This window comes from Triturus cristatus, unplaced genomic scaffold (assembly GCF_964204655.1).
Source record: "Triturus cristatus unplaced genomic scaffold, aTriCri1.1 SCAFFOLD_141, whole genome shotgun sequence".
NCBI lineage: Eukaryota > Metazoa > Chordata > Amphibia > Caudata > Salamandridae > Triturus > Triturus cristatus.
In genome coordinates this window covers 157,635-183,600 of record NW_028188323.1, presented here as the reverse complement: position 1 = coordinate 183,600, position 25,966 = coordinate 157,635, and the positions used below count along the sequence as shown (strand labels likewise).

Genomic DNA, 25,966 nt, shown 5'->3' with positions numbered 1-25,966 from the left:
GGACCTCAGGAGCCAGATCGCAAGGTTGAGCTGAGCTGGGTCCGGGTGCCTGATCTGTCCATGGTTCTGGGTTAGGAGGCATGGTGAGAGGCGTAGCTTTTGGTGTAGTACTACTGAGAGTTCCAGCAGTGTGGTGTACCACGGTTGTCTGGTCCATGTTGGAGCTACTAGGATCAGTGTTGGGGAATGCTGTTGTAGCTTTCGCACCACTAATGGAATTAGTGGGAGAGGTGGAAAAGCGTATGCAAATTTGTTTGACCAGTTCATCCATATTGCATTGCCTTTGGACAATGGGTGTGGATATCTGGCGGCGAAGCTTGGGCATTTTTTGTTTTCGTGGGTGGCGAATAGGTCTATGTGTGGATGCCCCCACTTCTGAAAGAACGGGTGAAGAACCTGTGGGTGAAGTTCCCACTCGTGGATCTGCTGCGTCTGTCTGCTGAGCAGATCTGCCACGGTGTTTAGGACTCCTGGGACGTGTTGGGCCAGGAGAAAGATCTTTTGTGGAATTGCCCATCTCCATATGCTCTGTGCTAATTGAGAGAGCTGTGGAGAGTGTGTGCCCCCCTGTTTTTGAATGTAGTACATGGCAGTCATGTTGTCTGTGCGAATGAGGACTGCCTTGCCTGAAATCTGCGTCTGGAAGGATTTTAGGGCGAGGAAGATTGCCAGTAACTCCAGATGGTTGATGTGGAGTAACTTCTGTTGCGGCGTCCATGTGCCCTGTGCTGTGAGATGTAACAGATGAGCTCCCCAGCCGGAGAGCGATGCGACGGTCGACCTCTGGAAAGGTTTGTGGTGTTCCACCACTGCAGAGAGCGATGGGTGCAACCGTGTACCAACACCAGATCTGTCAGTTGTCCCTGGGCCTGGTTCCACTGGCGCGCTAAGCACTCTTGGAGTGGACGCATCTGGAGTCTTGCATGGGGCACTATGAAGATGCAAGAGGCCATCATCCCTATCAGTTGCATAAACACTCTTGCTGGGAGAGAGTGTTGACATATGAATTTTTGACGCAGAGCCTGTATATTTGCAATCCTGGCAGGATTGGGATAGGCTATGGCTTTTGAGGTGTCTATGGTGGCACCGAGGTATTGTTTTGTGTGTGATGGTACCAGGTGGGATTTTTGATGGTTCACCGTGAAACCTAGCTGGTGAAGTAGTTGGACTGCAGCGGCGGTATGTTGCACACATTGTTCGTAGCACGTGGCTTTTATTAGCCAGTCGTCCAGATATGGGAAGACGTGAAAGTGCTGTCTTCGGAGGTGTGCAGCCACTACTGCTAGGCACTTGGTGAATACCCTTGGTGCTGTTGTTACCCCGAACGGGAACACCTTGAGCTGGTAGTGTTGCCCGTCCACCACAAATCTGAGGTACTTTCTGTGAGACTGGTGTACTGGGATGTGAAAGTATGAGTCTTTCAAGTCCAGAGTGGTGAGAAAATCGTTCTGGGAGAGGAGTGGAAGAACCTGTTGAAGGGTTACCATGAGAAAATGGTCTGAATGTATGTAAGTGTTTAGAGGTCTGATGTAGGAAGGTGGATATCTGACTATGGTTACCCCCAACTTTTTGCCTAGTGTCTAGCTGGTTTTTCGACTTAGTTGGCCTGAGATCCTGCCATTCAGGTTCTCAGGCTGTCTGCTCTCTCTTTAAAATGGACTCCATGTACCCTAGGTACATAACCAATTGGTAAGGATCACCTTATTGGACCCTGTACAGTGTACCCTAGGAACCCAGGGCATAGGTGTACCCTAGGCCTCCCAGGGGCTGCAGCATGTATTATGCCACCCCTGGTCTGGCCTTCCATTTTGACACAACTGGCTGATCCCTCAGCTGGGGCAAGGTCGTGTAATCACCCCTTGCTTAGGTGTAGTATTCCTATGCCTAACTTACATATAGACACATGTGTACCTATCAGTCACTCCTATGGCAGGCCTTGACAATACTGGAGGCAGAGTGCTTGGTAACATGTGAGATGGTGCTCTAGCATGAGCTGAGCCTGTCTGCAGCTTTCGGAACCTTGTCCTTATAGCTGTTCTATGATATAGCCTACCATATACTCTTAAAGTACCTTATAATCTTAAACGGTTATGGTAACTATGGTTTGGCTTTATCGAAACATGTCGTGTAAGGTGTCTAACACTGTGGAATAATACCCCCATGCCATTTCTGGACATGAGAATATTATTCCCCCCTTCTAGAGGGAAAGACATGTTAAAATCATACTTCAACTGTTAGCCTCTGACCAAAGCCTCAGCATCACAAAATGGATGCTGCTGCCACAACACAAGTCTGACCTCCTGCAGCTGGGAGTGATCCCAGCCAGGGAGGCCTGGACAATAGGTTTCCTGCTTGGGGAGGTGCTAGCACCTCCCCAGACAGCCTTTAGTGTATTGGGGCAGGGTGGGCTGAAAGGAATGAGACATGCCTGGGGCACACAAGGTGTTCCTTGCATAGTCCAGTTCAAACCGGCGCTGGGGCACTCCAGCCCCAGCGCGAAACTGGACAAAGGGAAGTGGGTGTAACCACCCCCTCCCAGGTCCCACCCATAAGGCGTGACCTAGCAGGTATCCCAGCCCCCCAGATTAGTATAAGAGTGGGAGTTGGGCCTCAAGACTTTAGATTATCCTGAACCTGCAAACTTGAACAGAAACTCTGGACCTTCGACGAAAGAAGAAGACTGAAGAATCTCCCTTGTGGCCAAGGAGTGGCTACCCTGTGCAAACAGGCACCATCAAGAGACTACCCTTTGCTTTGCCCACGTTCTACGAGGAACCGACTGCAGAGCCTGACCAGAGCCTTGACTCCCAGACTTCTCCGACCCTGATCCACATCTGCAGCAGAGCTGAGACCCGTGGAGGCGACGAGCGACGTGGGACCGGCTACCTGGAAAAAGTGGCTAGTAACTTAAAGCGCAGCTTCTGAGGTACCCTCGAAGTTGTGCACCGGGGATTGAGAAGCCCCAACCCCAAGCACCATCTGCACCGAAGATCAGCCCCCCACACTCCACGAGTCCTGCGTGGGGCCCTTCAGCATTTTCCTGCTTGCCGCGTCTGTCCGGTTGCTTGCCCGCTGGCTAGTGGCCTTTGTGACGACGCACCCTGAAATCTTCTGCGCTGGTTTGGCTCCTCCAGACTGGCTCCCGCTTCTCTGCAAAGAAGAAGCACCCCAGACCTTCCTGGTCTGCACCAGAAGCAAGTCCTTCGTTCTTCGTGGGTTCCGCTTGCCAAGGCTTGGTGAGTCCTAGTCCAACTTCGACGCCGCCGACAGCAAGAGCCTTCGTGGGACAGCTCGCCTCCTGGTCCTGGTCGTCCTCGACGCTTCCTGGTCCTCCTGGCTGCAGCGACAAGCTTCACCTTCACCTGCAATCTTCACGACATCGCCTGGTTCCTTCCTGGTTCCACGTGGTCACTGGCTAGTGACTTTGACTCTGTCCCTTCTGCTTGCAGGTCTCCTCTCTTCTTGATCCCAGCCTTGGGATCCACCGGACACTCTTCACTGACTGCCTGTCAGCATCTTTCTTCAGGCATCCATAGGAGTCAACGACGAAAACCGACGCAACTTCACCCCTATGCACCCGCAGCCTGTGGGCTAACTTGGGTACTCCGGTGCTCATCAGGATAGTGACTATCCTAGTGTCTAGTTTTCCAGTCTCGACTTCCTAGCTACTCCGGAAGTGTCCTAAATCTATCGTTTTCTAAACTGTACTATTGCTATTGACTTTTACGCATTACGCGTGAGTGTTTCCACTCTGCACACGAATCCCGTGGGCCTCCCACTTCCTAACCTTTGGTAGTATAGTGTAGCCCCAGCGATTCCCTAGGCCTAGGCCTATTCTATTTCCGTGACAGTGGTCCTTATACCACTTACTTAGTATATGGTTTGCGTGGCCCCTAGGGCCTAACTGTATTACTTACCTGTGTGACTTAATGTATGCATAAATAAGACTGTGTTGTACTTACCTCTAATCTCATAAAGAGTGCTGAGGGTTTGACTAGAATAAATACACTTTATTTTATATATATATCTGTTGTGGTGTCCTTTCATTTGGTATTCAAGGGATTATATATGGTATCACAGCTGGCTTCACATGCCATTCAGAGTTTAGCCTAAGACTGCTCTTGTCCATGCTACCACTAGGATAGCTGGTCTATAAGGTTGACTTTACAACCAATCACCATAAGGGTATTTGGACTGATATAAGGTGTACACTAGAATTAGTGACATCATACATCAGGCCAACTTCTCACATCTGAGATCTAGGATAGGTCGTAGAGTCTCGTCTCTTTGAAATCAGAAAGTACAGGAAGTAGACCCCTAAATTTTGTTGATTTATGGGGACCTGCTCTATGGCTCCTTTTTGCAGGAGGGAGATCACCTCCTGTTTTAGTAGCGTAGTATGTTCTTGAGACATAGGGCGGTGCCTGGGTGGAATGTTTGGGGGGGTAGATGTTAATTCTAGGCAATACCCTGACTGAATAATTTGGGTCACCCATCTGTCTGAGGTGATGGTTTCCCAGACGCGAAGGAAATGTTGTATTCTGCCCCCGACAGGAGTGGAATGGTCTGGAGGGAGCGGGGGAAAGTCATTGGGTAGTAGGTGTGGCAGAGCGGGCGGTATTTGTTTTGCCCCTGCCCTTATTATTGCCTCTGTATCCACCTCTGTGATAACCCTTTGTGAAGGTAGATTGAAGAGGGGATTTGTAGGACGTGGATGCACTATCCGAGGAGTAGCCTCTGCCCGTGCCTCGAAAGGAAGAGCAGCGAAAGGAGCCCCTAGGAGTGTGTGACTGTAGGGCTCCCATGGATTTCGCCGTGTCAGTATCTTTTTTCATCTTTGAGGGCTTCATCAACTTTTGGGCCAAATAGATGATCTTGGTCGAATGGGTGTTTCAATATAGAGGCTTGTACCTCCGGTTTAAAACCTGAAACTCTGAGCCAGGCATGGCGACGGAGAAGGACACTGGTGTTTATGGCCCTGGAGGCTTTATCTGCTGCATCTAGGGCACAGCGAATAGAGGATTTAGTTATTATTTTTCCCTCTTGGATCAATTCATTAGCCCTGTTCTTGTATTTTTCAGGGAGATGGTGCATGATGGCCTCTAACTCATCATAATGCGCCCTGTCGTATCTGGCCAATAGCGCTTGCGTGTTGGCGATACGCCATATGTTTGCGGCTTGTGACGCAGTGCGCTTCCCTGACGCGTCTAGGAGCTTGGACTCTTTGTCAGGTGGTGGTGCTTCGCCGGACGCCTGAGAATTTGAGCGCTTCCTGGCTGTAGATACCACTAGGGAATCCAATGGTGCAGGGCCTTTAATGTATGAAGGGTCTGTGGGGGCGGCTTTGTATTTTTTCTCTATACGAGGGTTTAGGACCCTGGCCCTGACTGGGTCTTTAAAGACCTCCGGTGCATGTTTAATCACTCCCTTTAACATAGGTAGGATGGCAGTAGACCTATGTGCGTTGTCAAAGGTGTCTAGGAGAAAATCTTCCTTCACTGGGTCAGTATGTAACTCCACCCCATGGTAGTGTGCCGCCCTTTGTAATAGGTGGTGCAAACTTATAGAATCTTCAGGTGGGAATGGCCTAGATGGGTAAAGGTCATCCTGTGGGACATCTGGGATGTCCGGATTATTGTCGTCCCATGGGTCTGGAGATCCAGTAGGGGTGGGGTCCTGTGGCAAATCTGCTGGATCATAATATGGGTCTCCTAAATAGTCTGGGACAGGAGACAAGGTTGGGGAACGATGAGGCAGGGGTGGAGAGGGTAGAGGAGGTGGAGGAGGAGGGGAAGGCACTCAAAGGGGAGGTAGCAGTGTCTTTCCTCTTTGGAGGTGGAGCTGGTTTGTCCAAGTGTCTTTTTTGTAGACAATGTCAAATGTCCAGTTTTTGGATCCTTGGTGAGTGTCTTTTGGAGAGGATCCGGTGTGAAAAGTTCTTGCGACACTGGTTGTTCGGTCGGCGCCGAAGTTCTCGGGGCCGACTGCTTTTTAGGTTTGTCTAAGCCGTGCTTCTTTGGGACCTCCGATTTTTTGGTCGGTGCCGAAGAAGGCTTCGGCACAGGAGTGTCGGTGCCGAGGGCCTTGTGATGTTTGGTCGGCACGGAAGGGCAGGTTTCGACACCGAAGGCTTTGGTACTGGGTTCGGTGTGGAGATGGAGGCCGATCTTTTATTCGGTGCCGAAGGGTGTTTTTCGGTACCGCTGGTAGGCTGGCTCGAGCCCGAGCTGCCGGAAGGCTTAATAGGCTTCTTTACCGGGCCCGAAGGCGGGGTGTGAGAAGCAGTATCCTTGGTCTTACCTAGGCCCGAAGGCGAAGGTGTGACCGAAGCCTTTTTGGAAATCGGTGTGGGAGGGGGTATTGTACTCACGACCCTCTGCGCCGGGGTGATGTCCTCCACATCTGAGTCGTCGGCCTCGGAAGCACTGACGAGGTAGTCGTCCTCTTCGATGTTCTGCTGTCCCGGAGCTTCGACGTCGTCCCCGAAGAGGTCGACTGGAGCGAGGTCGAGAAGTGCGCCATGTTGCATCTAGTCAGTCGATCTCGAATAGTCTTTTTAGAGCGAAAAGACTTGCAGGCGGGACAGTCTCGGGCCTCGTGTTCAGGGGAGAGGCAGAGGTTGCACACCTCGTGAAGATCGGTGTGGGGAAACTTGGACCCACATCGAGGGCACTTCTTGAAAGGAGTTCTTTCCATCAGCCGAGACCGGAGCCGGAATAGGCCCGAAGGCCGCCGTCGATGACCGGAATCGAAGAAGTGCCGAAGAGAAGGTGATTAAGATGAATTACTATCTGAAGGAGCTCGATGAGCGAGGATTTTTGCGTCGATCGTTGAACTGGAAAAGTTCGGAACCGGAGCGCGAAGTATTACATCCGAGCCCGATGGCGGAAAAAAACAATCTGAGGATGGAGCCGAAGGCCGTGCGCAATACGAACCAAGGGAGGAGTCACCGAACTCGTGACTTCCAAAGACTTTCCAAGAGGAAAAACAAACTGCAAACATCCGGGCCCAACACCAGATGGCGATCTATGCACAGTGTAGAATCTGCAGCTCATATGCCTCGAACATACATTTATTGATTTATAGGGAAAAAAATTGCATTAAAGGTAGACAAGTAGAATTTTAGGCATTTTTGAGGGCATGGACTTAGCCTGTGCGTAGTCAATCTCAGTAACAACTCATTGAGTAGGTGTTATGTTGGACCAATCCAATAGTGTACGTAATGGAGAAGTGAGCAGGAAATGTAGTTGTACACCTACAAGTACAAAACATAGTAGAGGTTCCAACAGCAGAGGTGCCAATATTGGTTGGTGGGGCCGGTAACAGTGCACGCTCTCCTAGCATGAGCACTAACTACAGGAGCAACACTAACTGTGTTAAGAACTACAGTCAAAACAGAAGTAATCATAGTAATGCATGTAACTGCCGACAGTGCCTGGTGTACCTCCTAGAAACACCTGCGGTAAAGGTGCTAGTTGTAATGGTAAAGTTTCAGTAGTTATGTTACCAACATGAGCAGTATTTGGTGTACAACTACAAGTAGTATCTGTAGCAGTACCATCCTTAGTAGATGTAGTTTGTGTGGAACTATTAGTGCTACTGTGGAAGGTGGCAACAGTAGTAGGTAGAGCTTGGACTATGCCACATTTTATCCTGCTGGGGTAGGACTACGTCCCCAGCTGTAGCAGTATCACTAGCAGTACCATCCTTAATAGTTGTAATGTGTGTGGTGCTGCTAATGCTACTGAATCAAGTGGCAACAGTAGTCAAGTAGTGCTAGCAGTAACACTAAACAGTAGTACTGCGGACTACTTTCGATATTTACAATTAACAGTTAAAGTGAACTAAACAATTTATTTACCATATTTAACAGAGAATCAGTCAACTAACTCAATCCCATTTCAGCATGTATATTGGTGAAAGGAACTGCACAGACAGGAGAGGGCAGACGTTTCACTTGGACTGCAGGATCCATTTTCTCCGTGGACTCCTCTTTCGTGTATTCAAAATTAAGGGTTTGCAGCTGCGTGTCTTGTTGCCTTTCAGGAATCCTCCTTCGCATACTTTTGGATTTCTTTTTGACCACTTGTGTAGATTATCATGCGGCCATCAAGTATCGATGATAGATACTGGAGGTTGTTTCTCTTCATCTAGAAAATGCATCTTAGGCATTTTGCAACGTTAGTGTTGAGTTCTTGTCGCATTGGATGCCTCATTGAATTTTATTGAACGCTGTTCAGGCAATAACCTGTCAAATGTTAAGAGTAGAGGGTACAGCGGTGATACCTGCAGCTGAGGATAGTTTTTGTTAATTTAATGCAGTCATTTGTTGGCTTCAGTTAGAGAGGAACAAGAAGCACTATTGCAGATCTGTTGCATAGACACCAACACAATTTTCCAGGCGTTAAAGGATTTTGTGATTTTTGGGTCATAGGCTGCTTATAAATCAAGTGGAATAAGTGTCTGGAATGCCAGAATCAAAAGCAGCCTGTGCTACTGCCTATTATAACTGATTCCGTTCCTCTCCCAGGTCTGAATCCAGACTGCCATGGAGAACGTTTTTTTTTCTCCATACATTCCTGAAGTGGAGATGCAACCTCTCCATGATATTCCAAAAAAAAACGTCGGCTTTGAAATGGGCCTGAAATTGAAGCTATTATTTTGTGTTCACTCATTTAAAAAAAGGGCCACAGTGTCCAAGCCAGTAAAAAAAAAACAAAAAAAAAAAACACTGAATATCTGTATAATCTAAATGTGGCAATCTTCAGTAAAATAGCACTGACTGTGGTGCAACCGGTTCAAATGGAGAGGACTTCGCTATGTTGTTAAAGATAGCCTGAAGTGATAAGAGCTAAGCTGCCGCTTCTCCTGCTTGAACGGTCATTAGTATTTTGTAGCCGGGTGGAAGAACAGAGGAGCATCAAGGGATAGTTGGTCAACCAAGTTTCCATTATTCCTCAAAGAGATATTCTTCCAATTACAAAACCTGCATTTCAAGTAAATATTTGGCTGCTGTGCAGATGACAAGACCATCATTAAGTTGTCATGGTTCAGCACAAAAGGTAGATGCATACTACAGACAATATAGCGGACCACATACGTTCACACTAAAAATACTCTTTCAAAAACTCTGACCCAAGATGCGACATGCAAAAGTAGATTTAAAAAATATCTGTTGCAAAACCAAGTCAATAACTCATCATAAATATATCCCGAAACAAATTGTAAGCTGAACTTGATCCCACCATTTACAGTATTTATAGAAAGCTGGCCTAGTCAATGGTGCACAAAGGTGCTTTACATAAAGAAGCTATACTTGCAGTACAACATTGACATAAGAAATTAATTACAATTCTCTCTGTTTAGGTTAAAGAGAATAACCATGGAATGTAGGGTTTAAAGAGGTGAGCTTTGAAAGGTTTATGTATGGCAAGATTACAGATTGTTCTTAGACAGTCACAAACTTTGATGTAATGTTTGGGTGCTGGACAAAAAATTGCTGGTTAAGTGGTATAATCCACTAACCTCCACATAATCTAGGACTTTAATTCGAGTCAGCATTGAGGGGGTCTTTGAAGACCTTTAAGTCCAAGGCGCTCAGCACCGCACCACTGGAGGTCTGTGATGTTACATGAGCTTGTCTTGGGTTCTCATTCCCTCAACGTTTCTCATAGGCTCCTATTTCACATGGTTGATGCCGCTCTCTTGAGGGTTTTCTTCTCATACTTTTTGATGGCACATCGTGCAGAACCTAAAGGGAGTGCTCATGATCTCCCATGACGTCTGAAACCTCCCCAGTTGTGCATTCTCTGACCCACAACAGTGAACGCGGTGTAGAATAAAATTTTATTTTTTCAAAACATTTTCAATGCCCAAATCAAGGGTTTGTGAGGTTTGCAGTTTTCATTAACGATACGTTGGCTACTTCTTGGCGCCGCTGTGACTCTCCTGGAGCTACTAGGTTTGCTTCCTGACCCAGTGGCAGACAAAATAATTTTAAGATGGCAACCAGGTGCAGGGACCGAATAATGTACCACTCGAATAATGTACCACATAAAAATCTAAGGAAATTCACATTGCAAAACAAATTTGGCCAGTTCTAAAATAATTTGGACACAAGTTATGCTAGGTTTAGAAGTTAAACGCAGATCACACTTCTATCTGGATGATAATAATGTCAAGTCGAAATTTCCCTAGTCTAAATTTTGGGTGCTAGACTAAAAGATGTTTAAGTAGTCTGTGATCTCACATGGAACTTCGGCTGTACAGATGCCGATTTTCTATGCTTTAATCCCCAAACGTACCCCAGCCCAGTGAGCATTCCTAAGAGATGCCAAGGATTGAGAAGGTATAGAAACAAGTTCATGGAGAGAGTACGAATTAGATGCAGGGGAAGCAGGCAGACCTCCACAAGGATCATATGGGGCAGTTCCTTTCAAAGTCAAGGACTAAATAAACGACAATATACTGTCTGATACCAGTGAGCCCAACAAACAAAGGAGACTACATCAATTAGTATTTCTTCATCGGTTTCTCTCTCTACCTCTCCTACTCTCTAAAGACAAGGTTTGAGGAAGCACACTTAGCCGATCCCTCAGCTTCAGTGCAATACAACAGAGCAGGTGAAGCTTGAATGATTATACACTGAAGTAGAGATTACCAACAAAGGGCCTAAAGGCCAATGACTGAATGGACAAGCACCAGTATGATTCAAGAGAATCCTATGGAAATAGATAGAGGCTCAATGAGTACAGAAAAGAAGCTCTACTGTACAGGCTCTCGAGGCTCGCAGGGAGGCCACAGAAATTACTCTCTAAAGCCTCAGAGGAGACGCGCGTAGAACTAGCCAGTAAGATAACTTGTTGCTTTATGTGCCTGACACAAAATGATCTGCAATTGGAAAGGTGAGGCCATAAGGGGGGGGGCAAACTCAATTTTTAACCTGCTGTAGTTGGTAATACGGCCATCAAGAGAAACGTTTGAGGCTTATCCTAATCAAACGTGAAATAGGATACCTTTGAGGTCACAGATTGCAAAGCAGTGATATGGAAGCCTAATTACATACCTGCCATCCTTCCTCCCAAGGTGGAGGTCTGACAACCAAAAATAACCACCATTCACAAAAAGGCTTGAACACCAGCAAGAATTAAAGCATACACCACCACAATAACCAACCAGCCAGCCATAGTTACCAGCATGTTTGTTCCGCCAGGAGGAATACTTAGACAAGGAATCACATATCTGGGCCTCCGTTATATTCATGCTGGGAGGTCGTTTCACATCCTGTCGCTCTGCATCCCCTGTTGGTTTGTTGACAGCCCCCTCATGTATTTCCTTCTCACGGAGAGACTGAAGCATCAGGCAAACAAAGCAAAACTTCTCCAGGTGCAGGACAGAGACAAAGCAAGACAGTACTTAAGCAGTCGAACCAGATGAACAGGTGAGTGAGGGGACTCCCTGGAAAGGAATCCTGGCACGGAGCTCAGGAATGCCTCAACCCTTGCAGAAGGGTTGCACATTCCCGGGAGGCAGCCCTAGGTGACTCGAGCAGGTGAATGTCACCAGTCCTCCTTCAATACTTCAAAGGAATTACCACCACCACTCACAATCACACCCGCTGTCAGGGTTTTGTCACAACAAACAACGAAACCAAGGCATCCGAACACATCCCTGTCAAACCAGGTCTCTCTCGAATCGATGCCCACAAATAAATGAACTGGACCAACATATAGGTGTTGCAAAGCTACGCAAAACAAAACAACATGCAAAGGGGCTTAACTCCCAACAGCACTTGCACGCTCTTCTTAGGGTGGTATGGCATAGTGCCCTAGCCCCTCTTGTGTATGTAGTACTAACCATCACACAGTGGGCGGTGCTGACATGGGTGTTCAACAAGCACTAGAACTGAATCACGTTCCCCACAATACACTTTTCTCAGAAGAAGAGCAGCCCATATAGCCCTCTTTCAGGCAGGCCTTGTGTAGTGTTGTGGTGGCACAGGCATGAATCAAGGCACTACACACCAAGAAACTGTCAAGGGTGTGATGAAACCCCTTCAGACAGACCGGAAAACACAGAGCAACTATGCAAAATTGATAATGGCACAGCAACGTGACCCATTATCTACTCCAGCCCTTTCCTCATAGTGACCAAATTAAAAATTATCAACTCACAAAATGGGTTTACCCTAAAGCTTTATAGGCCAACCCAAGGAGGGACTGGCTCCGAAAAGGTGTACATATCACATTACTGTGTGCTTATACAGCATAGAAAGCACAACAAACTCGAACAGCTCAAGACAGTTTATATCGATGACAGTCTAGCCTGCTTCTCTGACACCACAGTGAGAGGTCCGAGACGTATAGAGGATACTTTTGAAACGGTGCGAAGCGGTGAAGGCAGCAAGTGCAGTCCGTGTTTTCCGACCAGCTGACGACCGCGCTGAGCAGAAAGGTCGAGAGAGACGACAGAGACAGAGACAGCCGCGGAAGATCGCCGAAAGCTGCCGGGGGACAGCGACCGCGATACCGCCCGGAGAGGAGGAGGAGGAGCTTCGTGACCAGTGTTTGGTGGCGGGCGAGGAGCCGCCAATATCGCCTTATCCTCCCCAGGGAAAGTGCCGCGACCGGACCAGAGTAGGAGCTAGAGCTTGAGCTCGCTCGCCTTCCACTTCCCTGCAGAGGAGCCTGAGTGCCTGGCCCCGGGTTGCGACGGAGACTGAGACTGGAGCCCGGAGACCAGAGACCGGCGACTGAAGATGGGAGGCAGGTGAGACCGGTAATCGGTGCTAGAACCAGAGTGGAATTTGCCACTGCTGGTTCGCTCACTCATTCACAATCTGCTGCATCCCTGCTCATCCATGCTTGCTTGTTTGCCCCCTCCCGCTCTGCACGCATCAGTTTCACCAGCTGCCTGCCTTAGCCGCACGCGACCGCCGGGCCGAGTGCCGATTCGCGGTTCTGTGCGGCGCCGTGCAGCTCCCACGGCTTTGGTAACACCTGGCATCACATGCGCAACCTGCACAACAACCTCATAGGCGCTGGAGAGGTGGAGGCGGCGGAGAGCAGTGATATATAGCACAACATAGTACAACACAGGCTACCCTGGCAACAAGGAGGTGTGGTGGGAAGGAGCTTCATGTTTACCCATCCACACATCCACGCATAGTCTTCTGCAGCAGGTAAAAAACGGCAGGCCAAGGGTCAAAACGCAATAAGCATCAAAACCTTGTGTGATCAGCTGCTGAAGTGGGGATTGGTCTGGAAGATACAGGCCTCAGCGTGCAGGCAAGGAAGATAACCATCCAACAGTAAAAATTGACAGCAATTAAGAGACTGACAGCGAATAGCCAGTAAACAATCAGGCAACAGAGAGCCGCCAGGGAGCAGGCAGCAGACAGCGGGGAGAAAAGAAAGAAAAGAGAAAGCGGTCACCCCTAACGGCCCAGTGCGTGACGGGCGTGGTCAGCCAATCAGTCAATCAGTAACGAACCCTGATCTCATTGTCATCCCTCCATTCTAGTGCGTCTGGCCCTGCAAACCCTACGCTGCCTATACGGACTCCTCGAAGGCCCAAGACGGGGTGGGGTACCTTAGCTTTTTGCTACAAAACCAGACAAAGCAAAGAATGCGATCAGGGAAGCAGAGGAGCATAGTCCCGCAAAGGAAAAAGAAACAGAAAGAAAAACTAGAGATACCCACTGCTGACACAGTTCGGATACTTGACCTGTCGCCAAGTGCACCTGGAAGTATTACAGCCAGCACCTCCCATCTGCACTGGCAGGAACTGACAGGAACCAAAAATAACGTCAAAATTTGCCTTCCTAAAAAACGCAGGGTCAGCCGTCTTCTCGATGAACACAAAAATCAAGGTACTACCTATCCCTCTGAGCCCCAAAGTGACCATTTGCAAGGGCAGCTCAGGCGGCAACTTTGAGATAGGCAAGCCACAAATCAGCAAAGCCATAGACCTAAGAAAGTTTGATGCACTGTAACCATCACAAGGGGGAGGTGACCCTAATAGAACTACGCTGAGCAGTCTAGGGGTTCCACCTCCAGTCTTGGCTGCTGCTGGGAGTACTCGTATTACGACCGTATTATCGCACCTAGAGATAATGAGTGACTCTGCAGTCAATTCTGCAGCCTTCCCCCATGTCAGTCCAGAATTTACGCCCAAGCACATTGACTCACCAACGAAGACAGGCATAAAGGGCAGCCCAAGCGATACAACGGAAGGGGGAGCGGCCACTTCCGCTATTACACCATCTTCTTCACAAGAGTACACACCACATTGGGGGGACGGTGGAAGAGATCTTGCCCAGCACTTACATCATGGGCAGAGCTGGACTAGGCCTTTGCGATCCGATGAGGACGCTTGTACCGTGGAGAGGGATCTCTCCTTTTTAGAATCAAAAGAATGGGAAAACATGCTCTCATCATAAGGCAAAGATGCTCCCGACCAACCCAGGCCCTCACCGGCCCCAAATGAGAGGACGAAGGAGGACCTCAAACAGGAGACGGCATGGGCCACAGCTCTGGACATTTTACAACGGTCGGCTGATGCCATGACTTATCAAGCCAACAAAAAGGACAGACAAATCAGCCTTTTGAACACACTGGTGGTGTATGTCGCTAATATAGACGATAAAATCACCAATCTAAATAACTTGATTAGACGGGCCCAGGCAGACGCCGACCTCCTGTCACAAAGATGCGACTGCTCACCAATAATTGAGAAACTGAGTATGCTTCCAGAGATGATGGCAAACTTGATGGTGGATCTAAAAGAAATTACAATTGCAAAGCCTCCCCTCCCAAGCATAAAAGAAGGAGCCACAAGCCCCGCCAACAAAGATATGGTGGCGGCAAACTTAAGGGTTAGGGGGGCCGGAAGCAGGACCACGTCCTCATCCCCGTAAACATCGGCCATTATACGAACAACTTACAAAAATCCTCTGCTGCGGGCAATGCAGAGCTCATCTTATCTCAATTAGATCAGGATATGGAAGATCCCAATGGCAAGAGGAAAAAACAAAGAAAAAGGAAAGGTCGCAACAAGATTCGCCGGTCTAAGCAAGATCTGAGTCTCTACCCATTATTCAATATCCATAGACGAGCAGCATCAACCGGGCACAAAGATCAAATAAGACCAGACGAGGCAACCAAGGAAACAGAGATCGGAACAACTTCATCTGGCAAGGCCAAACAAAATCAGACTGGCTCCCCAACCCTTGAGAAGGAAAAGGATGTTGCCAGGGTTGACCCTGAGCATATGAGAAAAGGGGGGAAAACAGAGCCAACTATTAACATTCAATTGGATCATTTGGACCCCTAGTCTTCGCCAAGGGCAGAGGGCCATAGGAACACCAGGCCTATAGAGCCGACTGGTAGCACCAAAATACCAAATCAGGCCCAGGCCAGCAGATTGCATAAAGATTATCTGGGCAACTTTACTACACTTGCGCAGGGCAAGGGAGGCGAAGCGCCAATTAGCAGCGGTGCAAATAAAAAGTCAAAAGAGCCCTAGAATACTGAACACGTCGACTTCCACACTGATGCACAAAGTAACGAAGGAGGCAACCCTCGGACCCTTGGCAGGAATTATCCCAATGGACTGTATGCCAGGGCCGGAGACACTTTCCGAGCCTCCTGAGGTCCTCTCTCATGGAGCTACAACTTCCACGCTCTTTTATCCGGAGTATAAGTCCAAAGGAAGTTGAGACATACTAAACCGCGGAAACATCATGAAACTGATAGAAGCTATAGGCCTGTCAAACGCTGTAACATCACAAGACATCACCTCGATAGAATTTATTGCACCAGGGTCAAATAAATGAAACCACGAAGGTCTCCTGGCGATCGATTGAAGCAATGAATAAAATCTTAGGGCACACGGAAACCTTTAAGCAGTGGGGTATTACCATACTCCCCGGCAGGAAACCAGGCTACCCACATGTTCTGCAGGAAACCCGAGCCATTGAGCGCCCTAGCGCAGGACAAAGATCGGTCTACTCGGTTCTGAGGAGTGCCCGGGATAAAAGTCCCATCTTCGACTCGAAAAAAAGTAAGAGAGGGTCAACACATTCTAAACAGGGGACTGGAACAGGCCTGCACATGGTCATGGTTGGCGGGATCATTAAACTCAACCCGGCTGCTACGCTGACAAAACAACGACCAAATGGCCCAAGAAGCTTGCCCATTAAGGATCTGCTCATGGAACATAAATGGGCTATCAAACAAACTGGGGGACGATGCCATGACCTCCTACCTACGGACATTTGACATCATATTGCTTCAAGAGACATGGCTCGCCGAGCCGCAGCACCTGGAAGGGTTTAAAACTCACCATACTCCAGCTTTGAAAATGAAATTCTCCGGATGAGGCAGCGGAGGCCTAGCCATTTACATATCATCAAACGACGCAATTTCCTCATGGGACCTCGCAAGCTCTTCCCATTCTCTTCAATTTGTGGGAATTTCTTTCAGCACCTACAAAGGCCAGTCCAGGACCATAACTTTATTGAATGTGTACATCCGCCCAAACTCCACGTCCAGGCAAACCCTCTCAGGTGAGGTGATAGCAACGGTGCTGGGAATGAGCTCTGGATCCTCGGACGCAGATATTATACTATCTGGAGTATTTAACATGTGGCTAATGTCTGACCTACAAAAAAACAAGGTAATCAAATCACAGGAACGCGACTGGGCCATACCACCGCAGGACCATCCCAGATGGACCAAGGAGGACCCGAAGGGCCGCACCTTACAAGGAAATTTAGAACATCTTGGCCTTAGAACCCTTAATGGGTGCTTTTTTCCTGACAAGCCACCTGGCCTCTCATTTTTATCAAAAACTGGTGCATCCTTAATTGACTATACTTTCGTCAGCCTTCCCCTCTTGGATCAAATCTCCGGATTCGAGTTTGGCAACAGACTAGAAAGCGACCACAGCCCTCAAGAAATACTGCTTAGCACAAGGCTGGTACAACATGCAAAGACAGGGGCACAATCTTTCGAAAGCTTTACGATCAATTTAAAACGAATTAAGTGCTCGGTCAAAAGCCTAAAGCAGGTAGCATTGGAGGCAAAATACATGATTGAGAACACCAGCACAATAACCGAGGAACAAATTGTAAATTGGACAAACTTCGCGAGGAAGCCGTCTGCCAAACACGCAAAACCAATAATGCATGTAAAAGCGACAGGGACCAAACAGTTGACCTCTTGGGATCCTGTGATACGATCGGCGAAAAGAAGCATGAACCGGTTATGGCGGGAACTAAAAATAAAGCCAATGGACTCACTGTAGGAGAGTAGGGTCTGCTTTCTATGTTCACCCCCACTTTTTGCTTTTGCTTTACTGGTTTTCGACTTAGATGTGGCTGTGGGCCTGCTAATCAGACCCACAGCCCTGCTGTTCTCTCTCTAAATTAATACTATGTACTTTAGGTGCATAACCCATTTGGATAGGATCACCTTATTGGCCCCTGTATAGTGTACCCTAGGTACCCAGGGCATAGGTGTACCCTAGGCCTACCAGGGGCTGCAGCATGTATTATGCCACCCCTGGCCTGGCCTTCCATTCTGACACAACTGGCTGATCACTCAGCTGGGGCAGGGTCGTGTAATCACCCCTTGCTTAGGTGTAGTATTCCTATACCTAACTTACATATAGACACATGTGTACCTATCAGTCACTCCTATGGCAGGCCTTAACAATCCTGGAGGCAGAGTGCTTGGTAACATGTGAGATGGTGCTCTAGCATGAGCTGAGCCTGTCTGCAGCTTTCGGAACTAAGTCCTTATAGCTGTTCTATGATATAGCCTACCATATACTCTTAAAGTGCCTTATAATCTTAAACGGTTATGGTAACTATGGTTTGGCTTTATCGAAACATGTCGTGTAAGGTGTCTAACACTGTGGAATAATACCCCCATGCCATTTCTGGACATGAGAATATTATTCCCCCCTTCTAGAGGGAAAGACATGTTAAAATCATACTTCAACTGTTAGCCTCTGACCAAAGCCTCAGCATCACAAAATGGATGCTGCTGCCACGACACAAGTCTGACCTCCTGCAGCTGGGAATGATCCCAGCCAGGGAGGCCTGGACAATAGGTTTCCTGCTTGGGGAGGTGCTAGCACCTCCCCAGACAGCCTTTAGTGTATTGGGGCAGGGTGGGCTGAAAGGAATGAGACATGCCTGGGGCACACAAGGTGTTCCTTGCATAGTCCAGTTCAAACCGGCGCTGGGGCACTCCAGCCCCAGCTCTGGCGCGAAACTGGACAAAGGGAAGTGGGTGTAACCACCCCCTCCCAGGTCCCACCCATAAGGCGTGACCTAGCAGGTATCCCAGCCCCCCAGATTAGTATAAGAGTGGGAGTTGGGCCTCAAGACTTTAGATTATCCTGAACCTGCAAAACTGAACAGAAACTCTGGACCTTCGACATTCGACGAAAGAAGAAGACTGAAGAATCTCCCTTGTAGCCAAGGAGTGGCTACCCTGTGCAAACAGGCACCATCAAGAGACTACCCTTTGCTTTGCCCACGTTCTACGAGGAACCGACTGCAGAGCCTGACCAGAGCCTTGACTTCCAGACTTCTCCGACCCTGATCCACATCGACAGCAAAGCTGAGATCCGTGGAGGCGACGAGCGACGTGGGACCGGCTACCTGGAAAAAGTGGCTAGTAACTTACAGCGCAGCTTCTGAGGTACCCTCGAAGTTGTGCACCGGGGATTGAGAAGCCCCAACCCCAAGCACCATCTGCACCGAAGATCAGCCCCCCACACTCCACGAGTCCTGCGTGGGGCCCTTCAGCATTTTCCTGCTTGCCGCGTCTGTCCGGTTGCTTGCCCGCTGGCTAGTGGCCTTTGTGACGACGCACCCTGAAATCTTCTGCGCTGGTTTGGCTCCTCCAGACTGGCTCCCGCTTCTCTGCAAAGAAGCAGCACCCCAGACCTTCCTGGTCTGCACCAGAAGCAAGTCCTTCGTTCTTCGTGGGTTCCGCTTGCCAAGGCTTGGTGAGTCCTAGTCCAACTTCGACGCCGCCAACAGCAAGAGCCTTCGTGGGACAGCTCGCCTCCTGGTCCTGGTCGTCCTCGACGCTTCCTGGTCCTCCTGGCTGCAGCGACAAGCTTCACCTGCAATCTTCACGACATCGCCTGGTTCCTTCCTGGTTCCACGTGGTCACTGGCTAGTGACCTTGACTCTGTCCCTTCTGCTTGCAGGTTTCTTCTCTTCTTGATCCCAGCCTTGGGATCCACCGGACACTCTTCACTGACTGCCTGTCAGCATCTTTCTTCAGGCATCCATAGGAGTCGACGACGAAAACGACGCATCTTCACCCCTATGCACCCGCGGCCTGTGGGCTAGGTAACTTGGGTACTCCGGTGCTCATCAGGATAGTGACTATCCTAGTGTCTAGTTTTCAAGTCTCAACTTCCTAGGTACTCCGGAAGTGTCCTAAATCTACCGTTTTCTAAACTGTACTATTGCTATTGACTTTTACGCATTACGCGTGAGTGTTTCCACTCTGCATACGAATCCCGTGGGCCTCCCACTTCCTAACTAACGCTAGTGTAGTGTAGCCCCAGCGATTCCCTAGGCCTAGGCCTATTCTATTTCCGGGACAGTGGTTCTTATACCACTTACTTAGTATATGGTTTGCGTGGCCCCTAGGGCCTAACTGTATTACTTACCTGTGTGACTTAAGGTATGCTTAAATAAGACTGTGTTGTACTTACCTCTAATCTCATAAAGAGTGCTGAGGGTTTGCTTAGAATAAATACACTTTATTTTATATATATATCTGTTGTGGTGTCCTTTCATTTGGTATTCAAGGGATTATATATGGTATCACAGCTGGCTTCACATGCCATTCAGAGTTTAGCCTAAGACTGCTCTTGTCCATGCTACCACTAGGATAGCTGGTCTATAAGGTTGACTTTACCATCAATCACCATAAGGGTATTTGGACTGATATAAGGTGTACACTAGAACTAGTGACATCATACATCAGGCCAACTTCTCACATGCAGGAATACTGAAAATACAGACTGGGAAGTTTCATTAACTTTATTTGGGCATTGGTCTAAGGAACAAAATACTGATCTAACCGAAACTTTCTATCCTACTGTGGCAGGAATGTGACGCGGTCTACAGTGCCCCGTTCTCCGCGGTGTGACGAGCCTCTTCACTCGTCCATCCAGCACTCCCATCTTCCTGCCCATTCAACAGGTGTAGGCTTCCAAGAAGCGGGACAGGGGAGAAGTGCATCCGTTATTTGTTTGTTCTCCCTTGTAGCACGAGCTCCACCCACGAGGGTTTCGTAGTGCAGAACGGCATAGGCGTGGACCGCACTGATCTCACTTGTGTGCTGGCATATTGTATTTACTGCAAGGGGCTTCTCACTACCTGAGCAGATCACAACAGACGGCATCAGTTTTTAAAAAGTGACGTTGGCTCTCCTTGGAAAATACGTGTTGATGTAGTGAAATGTTTCTCAGTGCCTGCCCTCGTTTGGCACACAGAAAGAATAAAACGTTACCTTGTCGGTGCTTTTATCCAACAACTGTTCCCCGTGGACGCAAGAAGTGTCTAACTGCTCGAGGACTTCTCAAAGGCCCCGCCCCCCGGACAGCTGTTAATGTATCCATCTAGCGCGCGCCCACCTCGGAGGGCAATAAAACTTCTGCCGCTTTACAAAACGGAGAGAAGAAAACAAGTAGCAGCGGTGGGAGGGAGCTGGGGGCTGGGCTGAGCAGTGAACACAGAGTGGGTAGGATTAGAGACCACCAGGGACATGAGTCCCCCATACTGAGCACCAGACCTGAGCACAGTAGGGCATGTCGGAACACTTTGCGGACCCCAGAAAAGGTTTGTTTTTCTTTGTTTAAAAAAATAAGTCCTTCAAGGAACGAGAACTGAGCAGATCTACCTTCTGGCGCCATCTAGTAGTATTAATCATTTTAGCTGCTTCATAAGTATTATATACAGTGTGTTTGCTTTAAAATACATAAATGTTGCAGCATGAGCAGCGGGACTTAGCAAATTAGCCTCTCTTCAGATGGGCGTGCGCTGGAGAGGCATAACCCTAGAATCCTGGACAGAGACTACAGGAGATGCAGGTCATAGCGCGAACACAGAGGGGGTCATGTAAAGCGCTCCAATACCTTCCGGTCACTGCATGTCATATCTGGTGGTCATCGCTGATAGGGGAGGGGTGTGGTAAGCGATAAGGACATCAATAAATTTCTGGCGAGTGGTGTGTGATGTGCGCACGCTCCCGCGAGTGATGCACATGACGAGAGAGGGTGCCCACGAGTGATGCTAGGAAAGCCAGATGGTGCATGTGCTCGTAAGCGCGCGCGCCTAACCGCAAGCTCTAGGCCACACGCAGCATTTTCTGAAGCCCACTTACTAAAAGTCTCGCCAGAGCAACGCATGCGCTGGCTCAGGCGAGACCTAAAAAGTGCTTTGGACACAACATTAGACTGTATCTTATCATAACAGAAAACTGTAAATAGAACAGATGGCACTTCTCCACGAAACAAAGGACAAAGACCCAATTACACCAGCTCTTCTCCTCCTCCAATCTGCTATGCTACAACTACGTTGAAGACCAGCAACCTATATTAATACTTGAAAATCCACAGACTCTTGACTCCTGTACTATTGCACAATTGTGGCAAGAGATCAATCACTGAATGCTCCCGAACAACCTAACAAGTTCAAGTCGCACAAAAAATGGCATCAAAACAGTATTCTACTAGCTCTGCAGCGCAACCCCCCAGCTCTTCATGACAGGCGGAACTGGCAGGAGAACTTCGGAGTCTAAATTATATCACAGAATTCCACATCCCAAGGCTAAGTACATGAACCAGAACCAAAGTACCCAAACCCACCTTACATTATATATTTAAAAACCCGAGATATTACCATCCAAAAAAATGGACGAACTACAACGGTTCCATAGTTTGTTGCTCTGTGAAACCCACTCACACTTGCTCAGAAGAACTGTTTACATGCTTAGCATAAGTGAGAAATCTAGGGGCAATTATGGGCTGCAAGCTCTCCTTTTGTACAGCAATGTATATTTTGGTTTCCAAAGTAGTGAGGGTAGTTTCAGTTACGGGAGCTGGGATGTTATTGATCAGATAACACGGATACAAAACCCCTCCAAACACAAAATAAAGCCTGCGTATACCCATCAAAAATCAACTACGGGCCGACGCAGGCTTGGTAAACAAAAATGGTAACTTTGAGTGCAAGAGATAACATTAGGTACTCAGTGACTAGGAACAGACGAAGTTGCCAGGGGTAACTGCTAGTTCTGATGGCAGGAGTTGGTTCAGGGCCCAATATGTAAAGACCCATAGGTTGCAGTCAAGAGATTCCAGAGGCAGGGACTTCCAGCACAGCCACCGACTTCCGCATGGACAAAAGACATTATAGTTTCTGGCAACGGGCCACAAACACGTATAGAACAGTATGCGCTTGAAAGATGCATCGATAGTTTGGTACTCTGTGCAATGTCCTCCAGCTACTTCTCAGAGTTCCTCTGGAAGCAAATGGAAGGCACACAAAGGCTTCGGAGGCCACGAAAAATCTACTTGCTAACTCACTATGGCGAATCAGATTTGATCAGGTTGAGCTATTTATAGTGCCTGCTCGCCCATTCTGGCGAGATAACTTAAGCTGGAAAGAACAAGTGTTCTGTTCATTCAAAAAGTGAATGAGCAATAAATCTTGTTTTTATCTGTACACATTTGCCGTCAAGGACAGAGGTCAAATGTCAGTTGCCTTTTTGCTAATTGTTGCCAGGATCACAATTTTAAACTAGTTTAAGGGTCAAGAGCATTATAATTAGGTCAAGTAGAATATTTATGTCACTAGACCTGCAGGTCTAGTAACATTTTTATGATTTTATGAGGCTTGCTTCACAAGTGCACAGGCAAGGTAGGGAATAAAGGAGGTTCACCCTAGCTGCTGACAGCTTCTCTGCTGAGCCCCAGTGTTGCAGTAGACAAAGTTAGCTGATCATTGATCAGATGGTATGGGCGTGAGCCAAAGAACCTTAAGTCAGACAATGGCTCCCAGAGGTTCTCTTCATTAAGCTGCGTTCGGCACCTCAGTGGAAGACAGGCACTCTCCCTGAAAGGAGAAGTTCAGCATCTTCCTCATAGGCAGCAGTTCCGCCTAGTGCAAAATGGTGATAGCTTGCTTCCTCTCTAGCCACCTAACCCATTGTTTCACCCAACTAAGGGAAAGAGCCATTAGCAGAGAGCTATTCCTGCATTACTTGTCTTACTAAGACCCAAGGAATAGAGCCACTGGCAGGAGAGCTAGCCCTGCATCATGTGTCTTGCCAAGAGATAGAGCCATTGGCAGGAGAGCTTTCCCTGCATCACGTGTCTTACCAAGACCCAAGGGATAGAGCCATTGGCAGGAGAGCTAACCCTGCATCACGTCCTGCCAAGGGATTGAGCCACTAGCAGAGAGCTATCCCTGCTTCATGTGTCTTGCCAAGGGATAGAGCCATTGGCAGAAGAGCTATCCCTGCTTCATGTGTCTTACCAAGAGCAAAGGGAGAGAGCCACTGGCAGAGTTATCCCTTCATGTGTCTTGCCAAAGGATACAGCAATTGGTAGGAGAGCTATCCCTGCACCACATGTCTTGCCAAGGGACAGAACCACTAGCAGAGAGCTATCCCGGCGTCACATGTCTTGCGAAGAGATGAAGCCACTGGCAGAGAGCTATCCCTACAAATACCACAACTCTCCCCTCCTCAAAAGGTGACTTGATTGTCCAACCTCAGCAACCACCGCTTACGATTTCAATCTTTTCTTGGTGCAAGTTTGACACAAAGGACCTTCATGTGCTAGCCCTAATAATTAGAGTGTAACCCAACTGGTAGGATAAACCTTTCTCCCCTCATTACTACCATTTTGTGTCTTACCAAGAGCTAAAGGATAGAGCCACTAGCAGAGAGCTATCCTTTCTTCACGTGTCTTACCAAGAGCTAATGCACACAGCCACTAGCAGAGAGCTATCCCTGCATCACATGTCTTACCAAGGGCCAACGGACAAAGCCACTAGCAGAAAGCTATCCCTGCATCATGTCTTACCAAGAGGTAAGGGATAGAGCCACTAGCAGAGAGCTATCCCTTCCACACACGTCTTACCAAGGTATAGAACTAGAAGAGAGTTATCCCTTCATCATGTGTCTTACCAAGAGCGAAGGAATAGAGCCACTAGCAGAGCTATCCCTGCATCACATGTCTTGCCAAGGGATAGAGCCACAAGCATAGAGCTATCACTGTGTCTTATCTTACTACGAGCCACCGACTGATCTTTTATGCCTCTCTGGATGATGGCACATGAAACAACTATACCTGGTCTACCCAGTCACATAATGGCTTGATGCAGATTTAAGCTGAAAAGTTGGTATGCAGGAATGAGTCTATTCTCTCACTACGTATGAGCTCATGCACAAGTGCAGTGATGTACATCATATGTTTGAAACACGTCTGAGTTCACCCAACACCTCCCATATAGAACTCCCCATATCCATTCAATCACACTCTCCGAAAAGGTGCCCAGGAACCTGATGGAAATTGGGGTGATATATGGCTTCATCAGAGATATTAAACAATATACAAATTCTACAATGCCGTGAACTTGTATGCAGACAACACCCCAGAGACACATCTGTCCTCCTCAAACACTGAGTACATATGTGCCCAGACTTTGTGAATATGCTTCACCCCAGGCCCTTTATCATTGCGCACAAGACACATCATAGCACAGAGAGTCGTGAGAAACAACTCCTTCATTGACATGAATGAATGCAAAAAGACCAAAGAGGGGATGCCATCACAAACAGTTGTGCAGCTAGGAAATTATTCATTTTATTTGGGCCACTTGTTTATTCTAATAACTAGTGATTTGTGCAGGGATGTGCATTTTAAGGCAGTTGAGTAAACTTCCTGAATGGGGTCCTAGTGATTTCCTAGTCTCTCATAGTGCAGAACAGTTTACAGATAGCACAGATGTGAATTCCAATAGATCCAGACCTTTGAGCAGTAGTATGTTACCTCTGGACAAATCTGAAGACAGTTTGTTGTCACATCACAAAGGCAAGGGAATGCTGGGGAGTTGAAGTAAAAGGAAGGGGGTTGGAAGTCCTTACTGTTGGTATTCAGAAACACTGAGCACACAAATGTGTAACAGATGTTCTTTATATCCAACAAAGATTGCCTTATTCCAGCTAGAGCCCCACTCAAACTCATCTGAAAAGCATGAAGTACTTCCTCCCAGCAATCACATTACCTTCACATTACCTAACCCTGTTTAAGACAAAGACAAGTGTACTTGTCCACTTCATTAATATGCACTATTAAACATTTATTCGGCTTTCTTCCTCTGAACATGTGGCTAGCTGTACTTAGCCAGATTGTGGATGTTGTGCTTAGCACATTAGCATCCCCGAATCAACAAGATCTGCAGCCATATGGCTGTGACCAAAAACAAGCCATCTGTATAATTAAGCTAAGGACATATTATTCTATCACAGGACTCGGGTTGCTGGTGAACCTGCACTTCACTTGATGCCATTTCTCCTATGTTAAGGGATTTATAAGCCCAGTTTCCAGTCAGACGTGTTTTCACCTTCCTCTTTAGGTATCAGAGTAGAACTCTTTTCCGCTGAGTGTAGTGGTCTTCGCTGTGGAATATTTTGAGTCCTCAAACTGAGACTCAGTTTAAAGGTGTACTTGGATTTGAGGTCTAAATTCCCCCACCAACATTCTAATTCCAAAAGACAGACTCAAAACACATCCCCCATCCTCCATATAGAAAATAAAACAGCATAACATTAAAGAAGATCAAGGCAATAAGCACTTAAAATACATATCCACTTAACAAGTACTTATTGTACATTATCTTGTAACACTACTGGCGGTC

General features: G+C 47.8%; 1 protein-coding gene across 2 annotated transcripts in view; it reads right to left on the bottom strand.

Moving 5' to 3' along the window:
* Positions 1-25,966, bottom strand: part of LOC146769067 (casein kinase II subunit beta) — a 182,082-nt gene that overhangs the window by 114,777 nt on the left and 41,339 nt on the right. Inside the window, exon 1 of one of the 2 annotated variants that reach the window (XM_085640532.1) lies at positions 11,193-13,000. The exons of the other annotated variant lie outside the window; for it this stretch is intronic. Coding sequence (XP_085496658.1) covers positions 11,193-11,358 — 166 coding nt within the window. The 5' untranslated portion in view covers positions 11,359-13,000. Of the gene's footprint in view, positions 1-11,192; positions 13,001-25,966 lie in introns of those variants that run through there. 2 annotated transcript variants of the gene reach the window in all.